A 26,954-nucleotide genomic window follows, 5' to 3' on the forward strand; every position below is an offset into this window, starting at 1 on the left:
TGTTGGCTGGGAGCCCAGCTCTAAAGGCAGAGCTGCTGCCAGCAGCAATGCAGAAGGAAGGATGGCACAGTATGGTATTGCCACCCTTACTGCTGTGCTACTACTTGCAGAGCAAAGCCATTCATCGGCAGCTGCCACTCTCCGGCTGCCCAGCTCTGAAGGCAGCAGTGCAGAAATACGGTCGGCATGGTATGGTGTTGCAACCCTTACTTTTGCGCTGCTGCTGGCGGTGGCTCTGCCTTCGGCAGCTGCTGGCCAGGAGCCCAGGTCTGGTCTCCAGCAACCCAGCTCTGAAGGCAGTGCAGCAGTAAGGGTGGTAATACTGTGACCTCCCTAAAATAACTTTGTGACCCCCTGCAACTCCCTTTTGGGTCAGGACCCCTAATTTGAGAAACGCTGTTCTCCCCCCATGAAATCTGTTTAGCATAGGGTAAAAAGCACACAAAAAGACCAGATTTCATGGTCTGTGATGTGTTTTTCATGGCCGTGAATTTGGTAGGGCCCTAAGAATGATTTTAAAACATGCCTTATAGTGATAAGGAGCTCGGTGTATTTCACTTGAGCCTGACAAAGACAAGGGTAAGGGGGGGGATGATTACAGGCTATAAGTATCTTCATGGGAAACAAATATTTAATAATGGCTCTTCAATATAGCAGACAAAGGTACAACACTATACAATGGCTGGAAGTTGAAGGTAGGCCAATTAGGAGTGAAAACAAGGCATGATTTTAAGCGAGCGTAATTACTTGGAACAACTTGACCAGGGTCATGGGTCGAGTCTCCATCACTGACAATTTTTAAATCGAGATTGGATTTTTTTTCTAAAAAATATGCCCTAGAAATTTTAGGGAAGTTTATGGCCTGCTGTAGACAGAAGGTCAGACTAGATCACCACAATGGTGTCCCTTCAGGTCTGAGAATCTATGAATTCCAGGAAGTCTTAACTACTTGTGTCACAAATCAGGCTGACGTCACCAGTAACAAGTGACAAAATCAACTATAATTTACAGAAGCACACTAATCTGAAGTGCATTATTGTGATGTACCTATTCCCCAGCTATTCCAGTTTTCAAAAAGGGAACAAACTCAATTTGGGATAAAAAAAAATTGTGGTTTTTATAAAAGCCCAACAAATAAAAGGTATGGGTTTCTTTAAAGTTCCAGTGAAGGTTATTTTAAAAAAGTAACACCTACACACACCTTTAAGTATTTGCAACCCAAGCTCTGCAGTACTAAGAAATTCAATAGTGAAAGTGGTTTCATTTTTATCTAAGCTTAAAATACAGAGTACAGAAAATGGAATGAAGAAAATTAGATTATTAAAATGACAACTTAAATCTAAGATTATTAGCAAACAAAGTTACAATACAATTTAAGCTGAGTTTCAGAGTAGCAGCCGTCCTTATACTGTGTATGATAACACCCATTGTTTCATGTTCTCTTTGTATATATATTATACATCTTCCTACTGTATTTTCCACTGCATGCATCTGATGAAGTGGCCTGTAGCCCACGAAAGCTTCTGCTCAAATAAATTTGTTAGTCTCTAAAGTGCCACAAGAACTCCTGTTAAATTAAGTTGAGTGTCCCTTTAACTATTTACATATATTAAATCAGGTTTTGAATTACCATCAAGGTAATCTTTCCTAACTAGATGAGTTTCCATTTACCGCCACTTGAAAGGAAAAAACTGGCTCTCAGCTGAGGAGAATTTTATTCAATGTGCCTGAGCCCCTTATTTTAGGCAAAACACTAAGTATTTGCTGAGGTTCTAAACTGAAACATCTAGCTGTTGACTGCCCACTGCTTATCATACTAGCCAACAGTTTTTGAAAAAGCACATTAGAAATCTCACTTTTGAATCCACTCTGCTGTCAGCAATGCAGTTCTGTTTTTCAAAGGGTTCATCAGGTGTCTCAGAATGTTTAACATTCTGCCCTCTCCAGACATTCAGGTAACCATCTATTCACTTGCTTGTCTGAATTATGTTTCATGTTGTCTAGTGTTCAGGACTCCAGGCTTCTAAAATGAGTCTCAAAAGGCTTCACCTATGGCCTCATGTTCTTTGCAACCTGTGCAGCCTAGGAAACAGGAGTCCTCTAGAGGTGATTTCTGTACCTTTTTTATACTGCTAAAAAAAAAAAAAAGCATCAAAAGCACAAGCAGCTATGAGGTGCTTCATTTGTCTGAGTGCACTTTTCCAGCTGCATTGGTGTGATCTTCCAAATATCTGAACTTGCTAATTTAATGGATATGTTTTTATGGAGCAGTTAGTGACTTTATATATAAAAAGAAAAGTGATTTAATGTATTGGGCTTCTATGGGCCCTCTTGGTGCCAACTGGCAGAGACCACAGGGATACACAAAACTTACAGGGATCCACTGGGTTTGGTATCTTCATATAGTTCACCAACAGGTATCATGTGAGTTCTCTACTGAAAGCTTGTGTCACACTGATCATCAGAATCATGATGTGTAACATATAAGGAGTCATTTATATACTGACACTTATGTTCTTAAGGTCTGGGTTGGGGATAGTGACCAGAAGGTGATAAACATTTATTTCAATCAGGAGATGTCTTGCTACATATAGACTGAGTTGTATACTTCAGAATGAATGCCTACTTACAGTCTGAGCTGGATGCTAATGAAGGGATTGTGAAGTCTTCAAGGAGAGAAATTTACAGGAAGAAAAACTATAAGAGAGGGTGTATTAAGATGAGGCCCTGAAACAAACCCTTATCAAAAGGTCCAGTATGAGGCCTGAACTGAAGTAATGGTCAAGACCTTGCTAACATAAAGCAAAGTTAAGCTGTGAGCCAGAGGCAGGCCCTGCTCACAGAAGCTGGCAAGGAAAGGGCTGATGCTGCAAAAAGAGACATACCTAAAAGGTACTGGACACCAGATATCAGAACATTCGCATACTTGTACACTCCACACAGATAACAAGGAACAGGTTGATCCATCTCAATGGCAGGGCCAAAAGGATAATATGATGGATAGAGTTGTTTTGTTTGAACCAACATGTACAAGGTGAGAGGCGGCACCGTGCTACGTAGTGGGGTTGCACCTCAATACGTCAGAAGTGATGTGTAACTTGTTTGTACCTGTGTATAAGAATGCATCCCTGGGGTAGTGTCTTTCTCCGGCCTAGGGGGCAGTGGAAAGTCCCGCCACTGACTGAGCCAAGTCCATTGTCAGGGAGCACATAAGTACTAGCTAGCTGCACCTCAGCGGCGCCTTGGACTTCTATGCTGGGGAGCTGGAGACTGTTTCTCTTCAACAATAAACCTGGCCGATGTGCCTTCGTACCTTACTAGAGTCTGTGGTCACTGGGGGTTCTCTCAGGGTCTGCTGTGTCAGCTATCTGCGCAGAGCTGGGGCAGCACAGAGGGAACACACGCACGCAGCCGATTGATAGCAACATTGAACAGAGCAGAGCACCACCCCGGTAGTGTCTGACAACAGAGGGTACTGTTTGTAAGTGAAGATAATAAAGTCCAAAAAAATCTAACAGACTCTGCATCCTTCACAGATGGGACAAGCTGTCAGCTGGCTTGTCTTATGAATTGAGGATCTAAGCCAGTTTGGTCTAGAAAGCATATTAAGATTTAATTTTGTATATAACCATTTGTTTCCATTAATTCTACCTGCTTCTTCTCAAATCTGTTAAATAAACATCTTGTTTTTACCATAAACATGTCTAAGTGCTGTGTTGAGCAAAGTAGTAATCCTGAGGTGTAACCGGTAAACTAGCATGTACTATGCCTTTGAGAGTAGTGCATCAGAATTCTCTGAGCATCCAGTGAAACAAGGGCTAGCCACCCCAGGGGGATGCTTGGAGTGCTGGGGGGTTGGAGTGTGCCTATCATTAACCTGAAAAGAAAGAGCAGGGCCTGCAGAGGCCTGGAAGGCAGTGCTTGTGTTGCTAGAGGCTGGTGGATTTGGGGAACTGATCCACAGTAGGCACAGACAAGGCTTCATCTCACTAAGGGCAGATGGTAGCGAGATCCTTACAACCCTGGGTATCTCCAGGAAGCACCACAGCTTCTCTACTAAAAGGGACCTTTTTAGAGCTTTCCTGGGATGAGGCTATTGGAAGAGTTTTAAAAGTACATCTATTTCCAAACCTTTAGACCAGATAGACCAGAGAAACGCCCAATTAAGTAGCTGACTGATATTCTACACTTTTTGATACATACTGTTGGCAAGTCTATATTAATGCTCATGAAAAGATATTTTAGGGTAAGTGCTTGCTTCTTTTTCTGCATTTTTCTTGTGTCGTTAGTACCTTTTAATTTGCTTTCCTAGTTTATGCAAGTCCTACCCAAAATTAAAAATTCTTCACTCTTCTCCTGTAACGTGAATTTCAGAACTATTCAAACTCCTCCTAGAATTCACGTATATTTCTGTGCATCTGGCCAAAAAGTCAAAATAAAATAAAATAAAAAGTGCACTTGTGAAGATGGAGCATTGTACCTTTGACTAGCTTTATGAAGACAAAAGGAACTCGTGTTGTGCACATTTACTGTTCTGTTTTCAAGTATTTAGCAGATCAGGGCTGAACATCTTTAAAAAGATGATGTATGCCAGTGACAGGAGAGAGTATAGAGGCTAAAGCACAAGACTGTCTTTCCAGCGGCTATCTTGGTGCACTCTCTCTCAATTTTAATTTGTGACTCAGTCCACCTATTAAGTGGATTTTAAAACCCCTTTATTGCTGAGAGGTGTTTTGAAGTTCAATTAAGTTTAGATAAGCTGCTTCAAGCGCATCCCAGGTAAGTGGTGTTGAGCCAAATAATATTCATGACTAAATTTGAGTTTAACTTAAATTGGTTCACTCTGCAACAACTTAACAGCTAGCAGCAAGTTTTCTTCTGTCTGGATTATTAATAGCTGGAAGAAATTTTTGGAAAACCATCTTTCCAAGAGAGTTAGGGTTGGTCTATACTGTTCTTCTGGTAAAATTTAAGAATCAGGAAAAGGCTTTTTTGCGCTGACAGAGATGCTAGCAAGAGCCCTAGAATAGGTATAGTTACACTGGTGTAAGTGTGCTTATACTGGCATGGGAACTGAAATAAGTGACACCAGTCACAGCCATCTTTGCTGCATCCCCATTAGCTATGTTGACATTGAAAGCTGCAAAAACTTCTTGCACGGACAAGCTTTTCGTTTTCGGGCTCAGAACAAACTAGTCATCTCACAAAGAAAACAATTTTGGAGAATTCTATTTGATTGAAAGGGATCTAAAAAGTATTCTTTTAAGAGGAATTACAATATTATTTTTTACATCTATGTAAGATAGGATCTGGGGAAACAACCCCACAACACTGCCATTAAATGTACTACTTCTGCAGTGTACAATTTGAAGTTTCACAGACCAATGTCAGAACTCAATTTTTCATATATAGAAGAAATCACCACTTAAGTTATTTTAAGCAAGTCATCCATATAGACCTAAAAAGAAAAAAAATAGGATTTAATTCAAAATAACTGAACCCTGGATCATGTGCACTAATTTAGTGAGTTAAATTTTAATAGCTCTAGGGCAAATTAATCTTATCAGTTGTCCATAGACTTAATAAGTAGTGTTCTGTCCAGGCTATTTTTCAAATTCTTATCCACCTTGCAGCGTAAATGAAAAATCTCAAGTGACTATCCATAATGTGTTTTATTGAGACTTTAGGCATCCATAAAACCTTCATGTGTGGTGCAGAGAGTTCCAACATAAATACGACAACAATTGTTTGATTTGTATTTGGCAAGGACAATCTGGAAACTGAAAGAATCACTCATGGTTGGAGAAAGGCTTACATTAAAGTTGAATACAAGCCCAAACATTTGCCAGTGTTCTGACTTCAAACCACCTTCTTGGATACTACCTGAGTACTCTGTACAGAAACTGCTTTCAGTCTACTAGGAGACTTGCTAAGAGGTAAACCCCTGAAAAGAATAAAAAGATTTGTGGTAGAAGCACCGTGAACACTGTTCATGCATCATTAGCAAAACTAATTCCCTTGGCCAATCTGCTTGTCCACTGCAGCCAAGAAGTGTATTGCTTTTAATTAAAATCCTCTATTTTACAGGGCAAGTAGTATCCTTGTTTCCCTGGATCCAAATTTCCTCAGTCTATATATGTACAACTTAGAGTAAAGAATCCAGCCAGGTTAACATCCAGATTAAGTATTTAACAGGAAAATCCTTCAGGCACGGGGGCACTAGTGGAAAGCCTGATTAGACAGCATACTGAGAAGTAGTGAAGGTTAATGCTCTAGCTTCCTGACAAAGCAAGCCCACAAAAGTCTAGTCAGTCACCCCACTAAAGCAAGCAGGGATAACCTAGTAACAGTGCTAAGGGGGCAATCAAGGTTAATACCCATTTCTGATGTCTTTTAAACTGGTAGAGACTGGAAGATCTACAGAGCTGAAGTACCCGAGTCAAAAAACAATCCTCCCAGACTAAAGAGGGGCACCTCATTTCCATCAGATTCCTATTTTTACACTGCAATTATAACCTGGGTCCTTAAGAGCACGTTCACCCAAGATCTGAAGAATGGAAGTAGCCACTCATTCATCGTAAACACTAGAATTGCTTAAGCTATTCCAGAACACACTTCATTTTTAAATATCTTGGAACATACATGAAGCATTTAAGCGGCTTCTTGATCTGCATTTTTCCTTTTATCATGTTTCCCTCCTTATGGGAAGAGTACATTAACTCTGTACTAGGTAGTATACCATGTCAGCACTCTTCTGATGAGCAGTCTGCAGAAACTAAGCTCCTGCAGATAGCCTGCAAGGACAGAAACTTTAAAACAAGTTTGTATCCATAAAATGTTCTCCTGCCATAAGCACAATAATTCAGAAATAGTTTTTCATAAGGTGACAACTGCTCCTTTTAATTTCAGTGGGCATCATCAACTTTTAAACAGGCCTCATAAGGCTTCCCTGTCATATTTTTAGCTATTACTCTGAGCATGTTAAGATAACCATCCAGCTACTCTAAAACTGTACCAAGCATGAAGACCACCAGCTTCTTTCCCCTTCCCCACCCAAATCTAACACCCTGTTTTAGGTCAAATAATTTGATCCACCATACTCATGCTACAAATCAACTATCATCCAGAAGGTGTTTCATTTACTACTTTCCTTTCTAGAGAAATCTGCCTGCCAATTTGGTGTGAGGGAAGAAAGTAGAGGCATGCCTGCTTTAAGGATTTACTAATTATTATTATTATTATTATTGAGGTGAAAAGAATTGTTGACAGCACAAGTTATTTTCTCACAAACAACAAAAACACCAACCTACGGGAATAAAGAATTGAGGCAATATAGGTTATGAGTTAAAGTAAATACATTGCAGATACTGTTATAAGAATTGTATTAATGTTTTCAGGTCGTCCCACTTGGTCCATCATCATCCCATTTCAGTTTAAGTGTGACACTGAACAGTTTAATGACAAATATAACACCAACATACCCCATGGATTGCTGTCAGGTACACATTTCAAGGCTTCAGTTACACTAACTTCCTGCTTAAGCCTGCTTGAAAAAACTGTTCTAATTTAAGCTAATGATCCTTAAAAAGTAGCAGCTTCCTACCCTAAAGTCTTTTTTCAAAGTGATTTTAAAGTTATCTTGTGCATTCTGACAGCCTGCGAGTAGTCTGTTTACAAACAATTACTAATTAAATGCTAAGCAGAGTGTTCCATGCCAAGGCGCATTACCAGCACCATACACAGCTTCTTTCAGGCAGGACTTCTTGAGTCTCATGATTGACACGGTCTTTAATGAACTCTAATTGTAGTCTCTGCAGTGGGAGAAAGCAACAACAGATGTGGCAAAAGGGCAAACCATAAACAGTTTTGCTAATGAATGAAAAGCATTTGGTCTGATGAGGGCCAGTGACCCAAAGAAGTTTCACTCTTCTTCCTACCTTATTATTTCGTGTTCAAGTCTGACCCTTTTCCCCAGTCAACACAACACTTGATGGCAGTAATATACAGTTAGTTTTGAGGGGCTATGCAAGCTCATGTTGGCAATGAGTTGTTGAATTTTTTTTTAATATACTTAATGAGTAGCATACAGATTCTCTCTGTCAAGGTGACAGAATTTGAAATGAGGGAATTCAATACTGGTGTATTTCTGAACAGTTAGACAAAGCCTAAACCTACAGATGTCAGGTTTTGCCACATTGGTTACTGAAACTTTTGCATGCATGTAAGACCCTTCTCTTCTGTTTAGTTTTGTAATATTGTTAGCAGTATCTTGGCTATGACACTGATCTGTACAAAATCCAACTGCAAGATGGCACACAGGATCATGGGTAAATTTTTCAGAATGCCTTGGGACAACAAATCATTTAGGCCCTTTTGAAAATTTTTCATAGGCATCACAGGAGAAGGTGGGCTGTGAGCAAGCTTTTTGAAAATGCAATATCAATTTCAAAAACATAGTAAATGCTTTGTGTTTGCACAATGCTTTGCAAGTTTGCTTCAGTATGAGAGTCCTAAAAAGAGATAGAGATCCACAATTAATACAAGCATACAGTCCATGGCAAATAGACTGGAAGTGACTTGGCTGTTCAGGCAGGTGCCTAAGAGTTGCTAATAGAACTAAGTAATAAGTATCAGCTGGGCTAAAGGGGAGCACAGCCCCTTTATTGTCAGAACCTTGAAGAGGGAAAAGAAGAGCTCTCCAGATTGTGAGTAACCTGGGATAACTGGAAAAGAGCTGAAGAAAGGCCAGAAAAGAAGTTTGGGTAGGAACAGGAAGGACAGAAGTGGTTTTAGCAGGGAACATAGGAAAGATGACAGAAAAAGGATGGAAACAGAAGGAGACAGCTATAATATTACATGTCAGCAGCAGCATCTCTTTCCATTTAATCATAAGCTTAACTTTTTTTTAAAAAGCTCCAACTCATGGAGTCATGTGAGTGAGAATCTGAGCTTTCATTTAAAACTAAATGAAGTTCCTATCCCTACAACGTTACAGTGAAAAAGTTGAAGACATGCACTCTAAAGGATCTAAAGCAGCAAAAATAACCCACCCCCTCACCATAAATTGAGACTAACAGTCTCAATTTTGAGGGGTCCTGACATGATTTTGAAATGAGTAGCACTGTTAATCCCACACTTCTGGGGAGAAGCATATTTTGGTATTAAAGTGCATCATGGGAGTACAAATGGACAAAATTAATGTAAATATATGGAAATAAATGCAAGTTAAGTGCAGGCAAGGGTAGCGGGAGGATTAAAATCTGAGAGTTAAATTCACCAAGCAGGAAACCTTGATTTAAAAATAAATTTTAATTTTGTTTTGCATTTGTACTTAAAATCCATCTTCCTAAAGAAAGATTCAAATTGGTTGGTATAACCATTAAAGCATCTTGATTAGCAACTAAATATTGCCTTGCCACTAAGTTTGGTGCTTTTTGCTAGCCAGGAGGCAACGCTATCTATATTTAAGCAATTATATAAGTCAACATACATTTATTCAGATAATCCATTTCTACATTTTTTCTTATGTTAGAAAAGTCGGGGGGAGGGAGGAGGAAGAGGAGTTTTGTTTTTACACTGGTGATTAGTGGCAGGCCACATTGGGGTGGAAACTGAAATTCAATTAAAAATGCACAAATAGCACTTTGTTTATTAAATAAAAATTACCTTAAATATATTGGACACATTAAAAACCATCAAAATGTGTTTTGCATTTTAAAATGATTAAACTAAGGAAGCACTAACTGTAGTTAGTGAATTGATGTTTCAGTCCCTTGACTTCAAAGGCACTCATCCTCTCCCACCTGGCTTTTATTGATAGATTGGAAGAGGAAAAACAAGCTTTCCTGCTTTTCCAATTCCTATTCAGTTTCTGAAATTTGAATTAACTAGTCAAGAGAAAATACTCTGCACCTACTAACTAAACTGAAAAACAGTATTTAAGGCAAAATCTTTTCTGAAGAAAAACTGAAAGTAATTACATTAGGAAAAATGTAAATACCAGCACTCCACTGTAAAGAATTAAAATAGAAATTAGAGGTCACAACCATTTACTGAATTATAGAACTTGACCAGATCTCAAAAGTTAAAGATGTTTTCCTTCAATTCAGTATCTAAACAGCATCTTTTAACTCATTAAAATTTGAAGGTACAATGATGCCGCCTATTTAAATTAGTACATAATAAACTACGGTCTTAAGTGTCATAATTTCAAATAAAATGTAAAGAGGATTATTTAAGAATATAGGTATTAAATAGTCCTTTAAAAAAGTATTTTCTAACTGATTTTTAAAAAGCAACAATGAGTCCTGTGGCACCTTAAAGACTAACAGACGTATTGGAGCATATGGGTGAATACCCACTTCGTCAGACACATGTAATGAAATTTCCATTACATGTGTCTGACAAAGTGGGTATTCACCCATATGCTCCAATACGTCTGTTAGTCTTTAAGGTGCCACAGGACTCATTGTTGCTTTTTACGGATCCAGACTAACACGGCTACCCCTCTGATACTCAACTGATTTTTATCCACTTTCAGTGCAGACCTCTGGCTTTTGGAGTGGTGACCAAGTGACACTCTGCTGAACCCTTACCCTATGGCAATCTCTGACACTGCTAGCCTGACGGGGAGGTGTTCTAATGAATTTCAGAGACAGCTTCATGTTTAGTGTCCAGCAGAGACCGCACTATCACTAGTGGGGGAATATCACATCACATGAGCTCGTATTCTAAACAGGAATGGTCCAAACTAGTCTGTTTCATATTACTTTTTCAGTATGAACAAGAAGCCCATAGAGAGTGTTGCTGATGGAAAGCATGTAGAGCACTAATAAGCACCTTCCAAAAAGCAATTCAAACATTTAGAGGTAACCAACAATTTTCAGTGCTATTAAGAGACTCACACCAATTATTTAAATCAAGACTTCCCATGGAGTTTCCTAGACAACTTGTTCTGGATATTTCTTGTACTGGCTCAAGTTTTAATAACTGTTTATTCTTCAAAGCTTCACAAGAAGCAAGATTTAAAGCAGTCAGATCATTGAGACCAATGAGTCTATATCCTACCTTTGGCCTCCAGCAGGGACAAGAGACTTCAGGAGATGACCAAAAACCCAGGTGATGCAAATCCAGCCAATTACAAAGGGCTATACCTGCGAGTGGACAGGGGAAAAAAATTCCTCCTGACCCCTGCAATAAATAGCTTACATCCTGACACACAATTTGATTACCTTGATCTTAGCTTATTTAACTACCACCAGGAAATTTATCCAGTCTTTTTTAAAGCCAGCCATGCTATACGAGTGAATTAATGTGACTGAATTCCACAGGTTCAGGAAACTTTATGTGAGGGCGTAGTCTATTTTTTCCTGAATTTACCAGCTATTAGTGACCTGTTACTCATTGTGAGATTAAAATGAGACTGAACACACAATTATACTTTAGATTCAACATACTGAGTCTGAGGCAGCAGCAAGATCAAGAATTACTTTATCTTTATTAATAAGACAGTGCTTGAGTTTTGATTCAGTACATTTCAGCATTAGCTTTAGGAAACTTCTGGAAAGCAGTGTCTTGGCGGTCACAAGAACCTTCTCTGCTGAAACTGCTCTTAAAATCTTACAGCAAGACTTGAAAGGTTTAGATTTTTATCTGTAAGTACTGGTTAATGTCAATTTCACTGTACACACATAAAATGACAAAAAAAATTCCATGAATAACTGAAACTTACAGATAGGCAAAGAAAAACGCTGCTTAAGAACTTAGTTTGATTTTAAGGATCTTTACTTTTGACCCAAGAACCTTTTGATGCCTACTGGCAGACGGAAGGCAGGAGGTTCATAGGGGCATAGGGATCACCTGGATTCACCAAAGGGGATCATGTAAGGTCTCTACTGAAAGCACATGTCACAATGGTCACCATAATCGTTGCAAGATGCATGGAAAATATGCAAGGAGATATATGCTGAAAGTTATGTTCCCTAAGCCCTGTAGTTAAAGGCAGGTCACTCATAGGTAGTGTTTCCCAAGACAAATTTCTCCAGACAGGATGTGGACAATGTTTAGCTTCCTGGTGGATCATTGTGTATCTTCCAACAGAAGTGTTAGGATACTGAATCAAATGCTAATGAAGAGCTTTTGGACACTTCAAAAGGAAATTAAAAAGGAGGCGGCTACGATAGGGTAGCTGTTTTCAGGTGAAGATCAGAGGTCTGTTATCCCCTTGAGGTTGCAGGAACAAACCATCCCGATGTGTAGGAAGAAAAGTAAATATGGCAGGTGACCAGCTTTTAACAACAGTGAAATCCTTGCTCTTAAACACAAAAAAAAAAGCTTACAAGAAGTGAAGATTGGACAAATAACCAGAGGGAGAGTAAAAAAAGTTGCTCAGCATGCAGAGGAGGGTTAAAAGGCCAAATCACACTTGGGAGTGCTGGCAGCTAGGAGATGTTAGGAGTAACAGAAGAAGTTCTCTCAGTATGTTAGCAAGAAGAAAAAGAAAGTCAAGAGTGGTGGCCCCTTGCTGAATGGAGGGAGGAGGAGTAGTGGAGAGGATGGAGAAAGCTAGTGTAGTGTATGCTTTTTTTTTTTCTCTCTTCTCAGACACAGTCAGCTCCAGAGCAGCTGCACTCTGCAGCACAGCATGTGAAGAGGAGGAAGTGGTGAAAAGAGAAAGAAGAAGAAAAGAAAAGGGACTATTTAGAAAAGCTGCAAGCACTGCCATGGGGGGCGGACTGCATGCGAGAGAGAGCTAAAGAAGTTTGGCGATGAGATTGCAGAGAGCCATTGGCCAAATCATTGAAAAATCATGGCGAGAAAAGAGGGAAAAAAAAGCTAAAAAAAAAAAATCTTGAAAAAGGAAAAAAAAAAGGAAGGGAAACAGGGTCACAGTCAGTCTCAGTCCAGTCAACCTCAGTCCCTGAAAAAAATCAAAACAGGTCCTCAAAAAGGAAAAAATCAAAAGGGAAAAGGGATCAGGAACAGTCAGCACAGATCAGGCAAGTTCAAATGGTGCCCTAACCTCTGACCTGATACTATATGGATAGATAGAGAGATGCTGTGGATGAGATGAGGAGAAAGGATGGGATGTGCTATTTCTGGACTTTTCAGTCCTTTTTGTGAGTCAGCCCACAGTATTCTATGGGCAAGGTGAATGGAGGGGGAGTGGATGGATGAATGGATGGTATGGTCGAAACTGGCTGGATGGTCGGGCAGGTGTGGTGTCTAGGTGGTGGGGGTATCATGGTTTGTGGCCGCTGGAGGGGTGGTGTCAAGTGTCGGTGGGTGCTGGGGTTTTTCATCTTCTCACTCTTCTTCAGGATGGTGGAGTGGATGGGTGGACTGCACCTAGCAATGTTGCAGATGAGGGAGGAACTGGGGAGAGTGGTTGATACGCTGGGGGGGTAGGGATAGGATACAGAGGGAGAAGAAAAATTAGAATAGGAGAAAAAAAGAAATGATGAGGTTCAAAAAAGACAAGTGCAGAGTCCTGCATTGAGGAGGGGAGAAAGAATGCACTGCAGGCAGGGGGACTAAGGGACCGCAGCAGTTCTGCAGAAAGAAAAAGCTGGGGGACCTAGGGACAAAAAGCTGGACTGAATATGAGTGTACAGTGTGTTGTTGTTGCAGGGGAAATTTGGGCAGGCATTTTAGGTTGGGGGCATTCCCATTTTTCAGCAGATCAGGAGCTTGATCATTCCCTCTTTCTCTACTGAGTACTGTTTGTACTGGAGAACCCAGTCCAGGGACCACCACCACAAGAGAGATAAGGATAAGAGGGAGAGAGAGCAGAGGGAGGGAGACAAATAGAGAGAGAGGAGGAGAGGGAACAGAGGAGAGAGATTGAGGAGAAGAATGAGAGAGCTGTGGAGAGAGAAGAAGAGGATTTGGAGATGGATGAAAAGTGAGAGAAAGGGGGGGGGTGAGAGGATGGAGAAAGACTGAGAAATGTGAGAGATAGAGGAGTAGAGGAGTAGGTGACAAAAGGGGAAGGGTTGGGGTTTAGGGGGTTGGTTTTAGGAGTTTTTTTCTAAAAGGGTTGGTAGGGGTGAGGGGGTGGAATGGAGGTGGTAGGGAGGGGTTGTTTTCCTCTTCCTTAGAGGTTTTTTAAGGAGGGGCTGGACTGGGCCCTGGGATTGGGATTTTAGGGTTGGCTGGGGGTGTCCTCCCTGAGGGACCTGAGAACCCCCTCCTTCTCCCAGATCCTACATCAGGGATGCAGAGAGATGCCTTGGCATCCTTCAGTCTGAGAAAACAAGCTGCAGCGGGCTTGATCTTAGGAAAGGGGGATCTCAGCCATGCTGGCTGAAAGTGCTGACAAAGTATTTGGGGTAAACTATCCTGTAGGAAACAGGGGAATGTCTTAGAGTTAACTTTAGGTTCTACAAAGCATATTATGATTGTTTTATAGGTAACCGATAGTAAGAAAGAATATTGGAAACAATTGGTAGAATGTGGTTTTGGTTTTTTTTTGGTTTTTTTTAAAAACAAATACATTTAGATGTCATACGTTATGTGGAGTGGTGATCCTGAATTGAATCTTGTATAACTTGTGTGTACTATTCCTTTGGGAGTAGAAGAACATAGTTCAGTGAAACAGAGGCTAGGCACTCCAGAGGGACACTTGGAAGACTTGCGGGTTGGTATGTGCCTATCACTAACTTATACAGAGTGAAGCCTGCATGCTTGCATTGTCACAGGCTAGTGGAGTGGAGGAGGTGATCCGCAGCAGGCAGACAAGACTCCCTCACAGTAAGCGCAGGTGGTAGCGAGGAACCTCAACTCTAGGTACCTCTGGGGCACAAAAAAGGTACACAGGGCCTTCTCCTGTATCTCCCTACAGTTTGATACCAATCAATATACCATCTCCTCTTAAAATCTTGGTGTCTAGATGTGGCTGGCAACACTCCATCTTCTGGGTCTCCAATCTTCAGTTCTTCTGTTCTCATTTGATGGGTCTTCCTCTGCTCTTCCACTTTTGGTGAGGATCCTACAGGGATCAGTCCATGGTGTCTCCATCACTAAATGACTGTATCCTCCATTTTAATCCCAATGACTCTGAAGTCAGCATTTCTATTCTTGAGCTATTCCCTTCCATCCCATTCCATGTCTGACAGCTGGCTCAAGAACCTTTGCCATCAACTGGATCAAAACTGAGCTACTAAACTTCCCTTCCAAAGAGAGTCTTCTCTCTTCCTCCCCAATATCACCTCTTAATAGCTCAGGTCCACAACCTGGCAGTTCACATCTAGGTCCATCCAGATCTTGCCATTTCTTCTTCCAGCATTTCAAGATCTGTCCTTTACTTTCACATCCACATTATGTGATCACTTGTCTAGGCCCTAAACCCACAACTTCTTTCCAACTTCTGCAGCCTCAACTACAGCTATTCTGAACAATTTACACTACATGAGTCCCATTGAACTTTTCACATTGCACTCCTACCTTTTCCTTTCTGTTCTCCTATCTGGGTCAGCCTTCATCTGCTGAGTTGTTTCTCCCACAAGAACCTTCTTCCATTTAGCCTGTTAGAGTAAACACCCTTGCCCACATTAAAACCTACTATTGGCTTCATGGTAGGAAACAGAAAACTGATAATGGCTAGGATGGTGATCAGTTCGGACAGATTTAATATTTAAAAATAGCCTTGAATTTGCTAGTCGTGCACACAGCTAGTCTGTGACCAATCTCGACCCGCAATCTAGTTCTCGGTCTAAGCCAGATCAGCATATACATTTCAACAGCTTGCAGCCCCTCTTGCAGCTTCTATTTCCGGAGGGCACCTCCAGTTGCTGAAGGAGGAATATGCTGAAAACATACCAGATCAAATATCAAAAATCCTGGTCAAGTCGCAAGGGCTTTTCCCTTTCTGCACCACCCCTAGTTCCCGAACACATACAATTGCACTAACTTACAAGACTTGCTTAGACACTACAAATCTGAACAGTTCCTGTGACATACGACCTTATCCAAGAGGACCTGGGGGCCAGTCATGATAATACTTTATAACAGACCTGTCCAGCTACATACGAGCAGCCCTCCAAACATAAGTAATAGGTTCAACTGACCTTAAGCAGCAACTATTCTGTCAGACATGAGAAGCAGCTCAGACACTTGATTTTTAAAGCAAGAAACACTGGCTTAAGTTAAGTTGTGACTATCTGCAGAAATGTTAGCTTTGAGACGTGAACTCCTTCGTGCAGGGCTCAAAGTGTGCCAGTGTCAACATGTACTCAGATTGGACTCTTCTTGCCAACAGATTATGTTAAGTGCCCCCTCTTAACCTGAATGTTATATTATAGTAACATGGCCTTGGTCTGCAAGATGCTGTCTCAAGAGTTACACAGCCCTGCCCCCCAAAGCCTGCAGTACAAGCAAGCCTAGGTCAAAATATCAAACTCAAAGAAAACATCTTTGGATTGTTCTACATGTTTCAAGAAAGTACAATCCGTTTTGCCAGCTATCATAGTAAAATAGGATGTGTGAAATACACCCATATTCTGGGAATCTGAATCTATTTCTTTTTCCACAAATGAGATTGTGTGTGAGGGGCACAAATCCAGAATTTTCAGGAAGATTTACTACTTCAAGTACAAAGGACTGTACTAGTAGAGACTCTACTAGTAGAGTCCAAGATAAAAGAAAGTGACCGGACAAGTACCTGTACAGTCTGGGAGGGATTAATTATGTTTTCTTCCACCCCCACAAGGAATGTGTTTCCATCCACAGTAATTCACCAGGAAAGTGAAACATACTTTGGGGGAAGAAGGGAAACCTGACCACTTTCACAAAGTTTAAACGAGTTTTAAAACATTCACTGGATTGCAGACCACATGGTGTGGAGTCATTTTCCATTTGAAGTATTTGATACTCTTCAGAAATCCCATGTTTCCAAGTCTTCATATACTAGTGTTATAGCAATTCCCTTGGAGCATGCACCATACCAGCACATCAACAACTTGCATTTCTAACACATAAGTAGATCTAAAGTCTCTCTCTAGAAAAGTTAAGCTTCCCAACACTCATGCAAGTTTGTTAGAAGAATATTCCCACTAAGTACTCACATTCACCCTCAAGCCATTTGAGCATGCATTTGTCAGCAGCAGAAATAAACCACCTAAAGAATGGGATGCTCTTCTGAAGTTTAAAACTGGGGTCCTCACAGCAACATATGATGAATACCCAGCCTACAGTAATCCAATTAATTCACTGGCATTTGAATACCTGACAACACTAACTCAGGGGTTCTCAAATTGGGGGTTGACACTCCTCAGGTCATGAGGTTATTACATGGGGGGCACAAGCTGTCAGCCTCCACCCCCAAACTCCACTTTGCCTCCAGCATTTATAATAGCATTTAATATAAAAATTGTCTTTTTAATTTATCGGGGGGGGAGGGGGCGGGCGCTCACACTCAGAGGCTGTGTGAAAGGATTCACCAGTACCCAAGTTTGAGAATCACTGCTCTAACTACAGAAGAGGCCACAATTTGCAGTGTGACACAACACACTTTTGGGACTAGCACGTATGCTACTCAGACTGCCTTCATTATACAAATATCCTGGTAAGTAGTGATGGGAAGTGTATCATATGAAGTTTTGATGAACTATAGCAAAGAAGCTACATGGTTGAATATGGTCTTTAAAATTGTGATGACCCTGCATTCTGTGTTGCTAATGCCTACTCACCCAGAATTAAACATGCATGCACACAACTAGTGCCCCCTTCAGAAAGTTCTCTAATGATAAAAAAAAATTTCAAGGAGGAACACCCACTTCCGATAAGAAATTAAGGAAAGCCAACTGGCCTGAGAGAGCGAGAAGTGGCTTTCCCAACAAGGTCTGGGACCTACCTCTTATGCACTGCCAAAGCCATACATTCAGTTGATTGCAGAGAAGGAACTACAAACAAAGCCACCACACTTCCGAATGGTGACATAATAAACCACATCTCTCCTGCCCCACCTACTGATGCTCTGTAGTGTTTTAACCCATTAATGCCACTTACCAAATCAATCAGGTCACTGAGGTTTTTCTCTATCTGCTGGGGAGGCAGACGCCTCATTAAATCCAAGGCACAATCCAGCTGCTGGTCACTCTGGGGAAAGAAGAAAATTCGTCACTTGCAAACTAGTGCAGAAAAGCAGAGAGTTTGTTCAGACTATGAATGCAGACAATGCATCACAGCTAAACAAAAAAAGAGAAGCACTTTAATTGTTTTGCATCACAATACTGTTCTACATATGGCTAGAGGCTTTGGCTCCAGTTTCAAAGTGTGTCACTTTTTAATGACATACACACACACACACACAAAAAATGGACTTTAGTAACCTCTGGCTATACCGGACAACTAACTTAATTCATATTACACTGCATGAGTTCCCCACAGTATAAGAACTTACTTCTGCATTATTGAATATGGCATAAAAAAAAAAAGAGGATGCAAACCAGCCTATTTTTGATATTTCCTGTTCAGATCTTTTAATCGTGGGTTTTCTCCAAGTGGCAGCTAATGCTACTGCAAGTTAACAAGACTTCAGCCACCACATTAGGCTAGGGCTTAAAATGCCTATCAGGGATAAGTTCAAGCTTCGCGCTAACCGCAGCTGACCACCATTCACTAACAGCTTCCGATCCAAGTGTAGCAGACACTTATCAGGGCTCCATCAATACATCTAGTACACCAGTTCTTTTACTCTTTTAAGACATGAATGTACCAAAACTGACCAAGAAGGTGAAGCAGAAAAGATAAGAAGGCCTGCTTGATATTATTCTAAGTCAAAATAGGCCAAACAGCCTAAAAGTTGCCCAGATCATATATATGGAAGTGATCTGTGGAAATAAATCGGCCTTGCCCTGACCCCTGTGCATGATAATACAGAAGACATTGCACAAATTAAGAACATACATACTAGGACACCTCTGCATTTTGAGGTAATGGATTAAAGCCCTGTTAGAGCCCTTCATTACCACCTTTCACTAATGAAAACATAGGGGTTCTTCATCAGTCCAGATACACATGCATACTTTGAGGCCCACCTCCTGTTGTTGGGTCTGCAATTTAACTGCCCTGACAGGGTTGTGGCTCTCCTTCAGTAGATGTGTTAGCCTTGTGTGTTCCAACACTCTTTGTGTGACTTATTGGGTAACACCATAATATACATTTTTAAACTGTGAATGCACAAAATATCTAAATAAAAAATACAAACAAGAAATACATAGGCTGCTCCTTATATAAGGGCAGAATGACACTAGATGCAAGCAGGCATTCTTTTTCAGGCAGCAGCACAAAAACACATCTCTTGTTCTCAGAACGTCCATCTTCTACAGTTAATCAATGATTTTCTCCATATTATCTAGTTGTGTTTATTGCACCTTACACATCAGTTACATAGAAAACCAATGGCCTAAATTAGGCCTCAAGTAGGATCAGCATTTCATCATTTGTACTAGATTGAAATGCAAGCCAAGCATAGGGTTTAGGATTGGATTCTTAGATCTACAAGTTACGGAAATCAGAGCTCTCTCTGTAGTGTTTCCCCTCTGCCCTCCCTTGGAGATTAATCATGAAAACACATACTGTACTGTGAAGTGTTTACTCTTTAGTGTAAGTGGAGGCACAATTCATTACAAGAAACGAGCAACTTCCAATTTTTTTTTTAAGTGGTTAGTATCATCCCTTTCTCGTGCAATGCAAAAGCGACCAAATACCACATCATTAAAATGACCCTTCCAATTTATCCAATTCCTGTATTTAACTAATGCCAAATATTAATTTGATTAATAATTTATCTGCAGCCACACTCAAGTGTGCCCTTTATTTCAGAACATTTCTGCAACAGTAGGTTTACCAGCTGTACCTTGTTCCTACCATATCCTCAAAGATACACTTCTTATTAGTAGGCACCCATCAGTAGAAGTTGCAGCATTGTACAAGCTATATCCAGTGGCATCAGAGGTAATCGCAACACCACTTTTGCTCATAGTTTGGTTCAGCAGGTCATAATTCCACTGAACTGTAGAATAGGCTGGTTCTTCATTTTTACCAATAATTTCCAGTGTCACTTACATCGCTCTTAGTTTTAGTTCTCTCTAATGCTTTCCCCAAACCCTCTGAGTTCCCATTTTCAAAGAGCGTCTTGACTATTTATGTAGCCCATGAAAGCTTATGCTCAAATAAATTTGTTAGTCTCTAAAGGTGCCAACAAGTACTCCTGTTCTTTTGACTATTTAAGTAACTGAGTTAACAGTACTGGAGTACCTGCACTACCTTAGAGGGAACTATGGAGTTTTTCCTCTCTGCTACAGTTGCACCCTAGCAACTAGGAAGGAAGGGAGCTCCAAATTTGACAGACAGTTACTATGCACAGCAAATAAAATAAAACAAAAACTTCCGTCCATAGCATTCACTATCAAAAAAAAGAGCTAGCTATTTAGTGCCGCTTTTAGAAACCTCCAACAATCCTGCTGCGTATGACTGTTCTTTAGCCGACGTTAAAGCTGGTTACGGATTGCTTTGCAAGGTGCAAATTTAACTTCTAAAGAGCATTTCATCACTTCAGCGTTAGGCTAATCAGCACTTTTTAAAATTTTACCTTAAAAATCTAAGTCCCATTTTCAAAAGCAACTGACGTGTGCAAGTTCCACTAAAAGCCAATGGCGAGTACAGTTTGCGAGAAGAGGGAATGTTTCCAAGCTAACCAATTAGAGGAATTATGCCATCTTAGTTGACAAGTGGGAGACTGATCAAATAGATTTGCTTTCCATTATGAACTTAAGGCTAGGGCACTACAAGTCCAGTCAAACTAGGCTGCTATGGGGTTAACTGGACAAGTCAGATTTCTAGACAAGGATTCAGAAACTCGAAGACCCAAGGATGCTCCTATTTCTTATTGCTGGGATTTTCAGATTTCATCTGCCATTATTTAAGTTACAGATATCCAGCTCTAGGTCTACAAGTTGCAAATGTGGCCCTACCATCAGTTAAACCAAACAAAATTACTTATTTTAAATAGCAACTCTGGGATTTGAGTTAAACACACGTACTTCCTACAGAAAGCCTGATTTCCACTTTGAGTAATGAGAATATGGTAACTAGACTGGAATGCTAGACCATTAAATGTTATTGATATTAGGTATGCCTGTAAACTATGCAAGTAAGAGATAAGTTAGATATTCATTGTGAACTCCAGCCATTATGCTTGTCTGTTTCAAGAGGATTTGTTCACAGAACTCACATCACACAGAAGGGAAGCACCTGGACAGTGGTCACTGCCCATTCATTCAGTATTAAAAAGAGCATGTCCCTGCTCTTCAGATGGCAAGCATAGCAAGAAAAATCCAGTAATCTAGAGCAGCCCACTATCTTTCAATGAAGAAAAACAAAAGGTTGAATAATGGTGCAGTATGTGTTCTTGTTGCTTTGCAGAAAAAGTTCTTTGGCTTTATGGTTTACAAATCCACACTTCACACAAGAGGAAGAAAAAAAAACAACCCAACAACCACACGTCACTGCTTCACCACAGGCGCAAGATGTTTTTCCCAAGACAACATGAGCGCTTCATTTGTCTCTAAAATAGATAAACTTCCAATAATGCCCTCCAGCAAGGAATCAGAGAAACAGGGAAACAATACACATTTCACATCTCCATTATGCAAGTGTATCCAAGCCATACACAGAGGAAAGCCTTGCGAAGAATGGTATGAAATTCTCTTCTCTACAGTTGCACAGATTACAAAACCTAACGATATACAATAGGAAGTGACATCCATTCCAAATACTGATAAAGGGTGTCTTGCTGTGACATTACAGCCCTAGAATTCACTTCTGTATGGTAAAAGTAAACTCTTTCACCAAGCAAGCTAGATGCTTAAGATCAGCAGTTAAGAGGGTCCCAAACTATTTCCACAAGGCCGACCTGTACAGCTGCAATAGCTGTGCCCCACTATTAAGGCGAGTGTCAGGGAGTGGGGCCCCACAGGACATGTGCAGCCCCTTGCCTCAGCAGGGACCAGGGCCAGCAAGAGAGACCAAGCAGGTGCCACGGCTAGCCTGCACTGACACCCTCCACCTCAGCAGCCCGCTGAGTGCCTTGAGCTCGTCATCTGGCCGCCCTGCCCCAGTCACCCACCCAGCACCCTGGAGTGCATCACAGGCACCCCCTGCCTGAGAACAAGGGAAGGGCTTGGGGACCACCGCTGTTGGGCAGAGGCAGGTGCACGGGCCAGCCCAGACATCACCTTGACGGTGCCAATCACGGCACTGTCCAGGCAGAAACACAACAGCACTGTCGAGCCCTGGTCCCTGGGAGGCCAACAGCCTCAGATTACAGAGTGCAGTGGCTTTGAGCGGGAACAGCCATGAACTCTTCAGCCACCCTGGGAGCTGCCACCTCTCAGGGCTGGCCCCTTTTCCTTGCTCTCTGCCTACTGCCTGATGGCTCTGCGCTTCACCCTCTGCTGCCCACCAGGGGTGCTGGGCTCCTACAGTCCTGGGCTGGGGCCAACACTGGCTGCCACTCTGCCAAGGTATATGGTTGGGGTGGGGGAGCAATGCCCCCTCCCCCAACTCTGCACATGATGGCCTACCCGGGACTGTCACAGCTCACCTTTGGGATGTAGCCCACAGTTTGGGAACCCCTGAGCTAAAGGGCACCTTTTCTCTAGTTTAAATTGACATTTTGTAACAAATGGGTCCAAGTTCACAACCCAACAGTGGAATCTACTATAGCGGACAAGTTGAGAGTTGTCTGCTTTGGTTCTCTTCCATTCTTCACATTTAAAGAAATCAATTTGCTTTCCCCTCCTAACCTCTCAGTCCCTAGAGGAAGATACTGTTTAGATGGCCTACAAATGCCCAGCTCCAGCAGCCAACTCCAGGCAGGGGATCCTTCTAACCAAGTATTGTCTTTACCTCCCACTCTCTCATGTCAAGGGAGGAAAGTGGCACATGGTTGAAAGGTCATGCTCCTTACTTAAGGATCGTGGGAATGCTTACGGAAAGTGCTTGTTCCTGCTCTGCCAGCTGGAATTGTTTAATAGGAGGCTGGAAAACTAGGGAGAGGCCACACTAAATATCACTAAAGAAGGGATGCCTAAAGTAAGCATTTTACAGTGTGATCGGATTTTGGAATAAGAGTATAGTGAGTAAAGTAACATCAATACTATATGCAATTTGTGGATTGGAAATAAGGGTCTGGACTCATCTGTTTGATAGCAAATTTTAATGAAGTTATGTTGTAACAGACATGTGCAAGTTGTTTATTTAGCGCAGGGCTTCTCAAGGGAGAGACAGCACACACGCAGGCTAGCAAAAATGGTTATGGGCAAAGGCACAATGGTATCAGTTACCGAATGCTGACTATTAGAATACAATGTGTTCAGTAGACAGATCTGATTTTCCAGATTCAAAAGAGTGAAAGTAACCCAGCAAGGCAGTTAAGGAATCCTGTTGTAGTTGGTCCACCTGTTTACCTAAGATATACATCCAAAAATGCACCATTTAAGATTCATTCCCCCTTAAGTTTAGATGCTTTACCAGCAGACTTTGTAAAAGTTACAGGCTTGTTGCAAATGTTTCTTTCAGTGTTTCCTATGCTGTCATGGCATTTCCCCTCTTAGGCACAGAGAAAATGGCTTGGCCTTCTTAATGTCACCGCTTTAGAAACAAAGGGTTTCTGAGTCATAGTTACACATATTGACATCCTGCTGTCGAAGTGTCTTACATTTATGCACATTCCTATGGAGAAGTAATAGCATTTCTATCACAGAAAAGCTTTGATCCTTTTGAAGTCTGAAGAAAAAAGCTTCAAACAGGACACATGTAGAGTGCAGGTGGAGAGAAAGGATTCATGTTAATTATGGTTTCTGATCCAAATCTGCAACGTCACATCTCCCCTTAAAATTTGCCTTGGACTGTACGGGAAGTACTGGATCTGACAGCATGGATTCATCTCCCCATAGAGCAATCAGAACTACGTTCCAAAAGACAGAATGCCAAAACATTTGAAAAAATTTCCAAGGCCATGATGGATAGAGGCCACAACAGGGACTCAACACAATGCTGCGTGAAACTTAAGGAGCTGAGACAAGCATACCAGAAAACCAGAGAATCAAACGGAAGCTCCGGGACAGAGCTGCAGACATGCCGCTTCTACACTGAGCTGCATGCAATTTTAAGGGGGGCCACCACTACTACCCCACCCGTGTCCGTGGACTCCGATGATGGGGTATTCTCAGTTACCATGCCCGAGGATTTTGCAGACAGGGAAGATGAGGAGGAGGAGGAGGAGAGCACACAGCACACCGTTCTCCCTGACAGCCAGGATTTTCTTCTCACCCTGACTGAAATACCCTCCCAAAGTGGTATCCTGGACCATGAGGCCATAGAAGGGACCTCTGGTGAGTGTACCTTTGTAAATAAAAGCATGGTTTAAAAGCAAGCATTTCTTAATGATTAACTTGCCCTAAGGACTTGGGATGCATTCATGGCCAGTACAGCTACTGGGAAAGAGTCTGTTAACGTGCCTGGGGATGGAGCGGAAATCCTCCAGGGACATCTCCATGAAGCTCTCCTGGAGGTACCCTAAAAGCCTTTGCAGAATGTTTCTGGAGAGAGCAGCCTTATTTCATCCTCCATGGTAGGTCACTTTACCACGCCATGCTAGTAGCAAGTAATCTGGTATCATTGCATGACAAAGCCTGGCAGTGTATGGTCCCAGTGTTTGCTGGCATTCAAGCAACATCCGTTCTTTATCTCACTGTGTTATCCTCAGGAGAGTGATATCGTTCATGGTAACCTGGTTGAAATATGGGAATTTAATTAAGGGGACATTCACAGGTGGCCATTCCTACTGGGCTGTTTGCCTGTGGCTGAAAAGAAATCCTCCCTGCAGTTAGCCAACTGTGGGGGTGGGGGGGGAAGGGGAGGGGACATTGGCGCTGAGCTGTTCATGTTTGGCTAGCAGGGATCTTCCCTGATACCAGCCACGGGGTGCGGTGGGGGGAGGGTTAAAGCGATCGTCCCAGAGAAAAGGATGGGGGGGGGGGGAGAATTAGTTTGGTTGCTGCTGCTGCAAGTTAACACGAAAACTGCAGCCCTAAATGGAAAACTCAACAGGCTTTGCTTGGTATGGGAAAGGAGGGCGCTGCTGTTATGAAGGCTGCAGAAGCTGAAAAAGACTATGGCTTACCATGGCCGCCTGCAAGCCGAATTCTGTTGCCCAGCGTGTTTGATCTTCAACACCAAAGCCACAAGCACTCAATACAAGATGCAAAAAGTGACCTTGTACCGAAATCACATGTGCTATGAAATGTGAATAGTGTTGTTCACTGTGGAAGAGTATACCCATTGTTCTGTAAAATGGGTCTTTTTAAATACTTCTCTCCCTTTTTTTTCCCCCCCCTCCTGCAGCTGCAAATGTTTCAAGCCTCCCTCCTCCATCCCAAAGGCCGTTTAAACAGACCAGAGTTCCTGAAGACGCGAGCGTCAAACCTTTCCCGGCCATCCCCCGTGGATGTTGGTGAAACGTCCCTTGTGATCCACCAGTGCTTGCAGCACCATTGAAAAAGTACTCCTTGCAGTTTATGTACTGGCTGCCCTGGTGGTCCGGTCCCAAGATAGACAGAACGCATTTCCCTATAGCCCCACCACAGTTAGGGAATCCCATTGCAACAAAGCCATCTACTATGACCTGCACATTTCCCAGAGTCACTACCTTTGATAGCAGCAGCTCAGTGATTGCATTGGCTACTTGCAGCACAGCAACCCCCACAGTAGATTTGCCCACTCCAAATTGATTCCCGACTGACCAGTAGCTGTCTGGCATTGCAAGCTTCCACAGGGCTATTGCCACTCGCTTCTCAACTGTGAGGGCTGCTCTCATCTTGGTATTCTTGCGGTTCAGGGCAGGAGAAAACAAGTCAAAAGTTTCAGAGCCACTGGGAATCATCCCAACCATGCAACACTATGCGGTCCCACCAGTCTGTGGTTGTTTCCCAGGCCCAGAATCAGTGTTCCACAGCATGAACCTGCCCCATTAACACCATGATGTCCACATTCAAATCGCAGGCCCTGGCAGAGAAGTCTGTGTCCATGTCCTCATCACTGCGCTGCCGTTGCCTCCTCGCCTGGTTTTTCAGGTTCTGGTTCTGCATAAACTGCATAATAATGCGCGAGGTGTTTACAATGCTCCTAACTGCTGCGGTGAGCTGAATGGGCTCCATGCTTGCCATGCTACGGCATCTGCTCGGGCAATCCAGGGTAAAGGGCGCAAAATGATGGTCTACCCTTGCTTTCATGGAGGGAGAGTTGACTGATGACATTTACCCATAACCACCTGCGACAAATTATTGGCCCCATCAGGCATTGGGAGCTCAATTCAGAATTCCAATGGGCAGCGGGGACTGTGGGATAGCTACCCACAGTGCACCGCTCGGAATGTTGACACTTGCCACGGTAATATGGATGCACACCGCCGAATTAATGTGCTTAGTGTGGACGCATGCATTCGACTTTATATAAATCTGTTCCCAAAAATTGACTTCTGTAAAATCGGAGTAATTTCGTAGTGTAGACATAGCTTGAGTGTTGATTAGTCACTACCCCTCCTCCCCCCCACGGTGGTTGAGCCAAGCTCTTCGGGGTTGCAGGACTTAATGAGTTTAGTATTTCCTGGATGAAGTACAAATAGTAGAAAACTGCCTCATGTCAAGTAATGACTCCAGTGGAGGAGTAGGGGTGCTGAGGAAAATTCTAAATGAAGTTTTATTACAACTCAAATCACTGAAGGATTTAGCGATCATAGGAACTTCAAATACATTACTGAGAACATTAGCTTAGATTAAAGCTCCTTTAATAAGTTTCCTGTAAAGATGTTTTGCTATCTAGGCTCTTCTCTTGAGCATCTGTTTTAAGTGCCATCTTATAGAAGGGAAAGCCAACAAATTTAATGACTT

The 26,954-nt window shown here is 42.0% G+C and overlaps 1 protein-coding gene across 3 annotated transcripts in view; it reads right to left on the reverse strand.

Moving 5' to 3' along the window:
• Positions 1–26,954, reverse strand: part of CAPZB (capping actin protein of muscle Z-line subunit beta) — a 107,061-nt gene that overhangs the window by 59,101 nt on the left and 21,006 nt on the right. For all 3 annotated transcript variants that reach the window (XM_039508698.1, XM_039508696.1, XM_039508697.1), the window contains exon 2: positions 18,007–18,096. In XM_039508698.1, the coding sequence (XP_039364632.1) occupies positions 18,007–18,096 (90 nt within the window). The remainder of the gene's footprint in view (positions 1–18,006; positions 18,097–26,954) is intronic.

Source organism: Mauremys reevesii, linkage group 21 (genome assembly GCF_016161935.1).
Source record: "Mauremys reevesii isolate NIE-2019 linkage group 21, ASM1616193v1, whole genome shotgun sequence".
NCBI lineage: Eukaryota > Metazoa > Chordata > Testudines > Geoemydidae > Mauremys > Mauremys reevesii.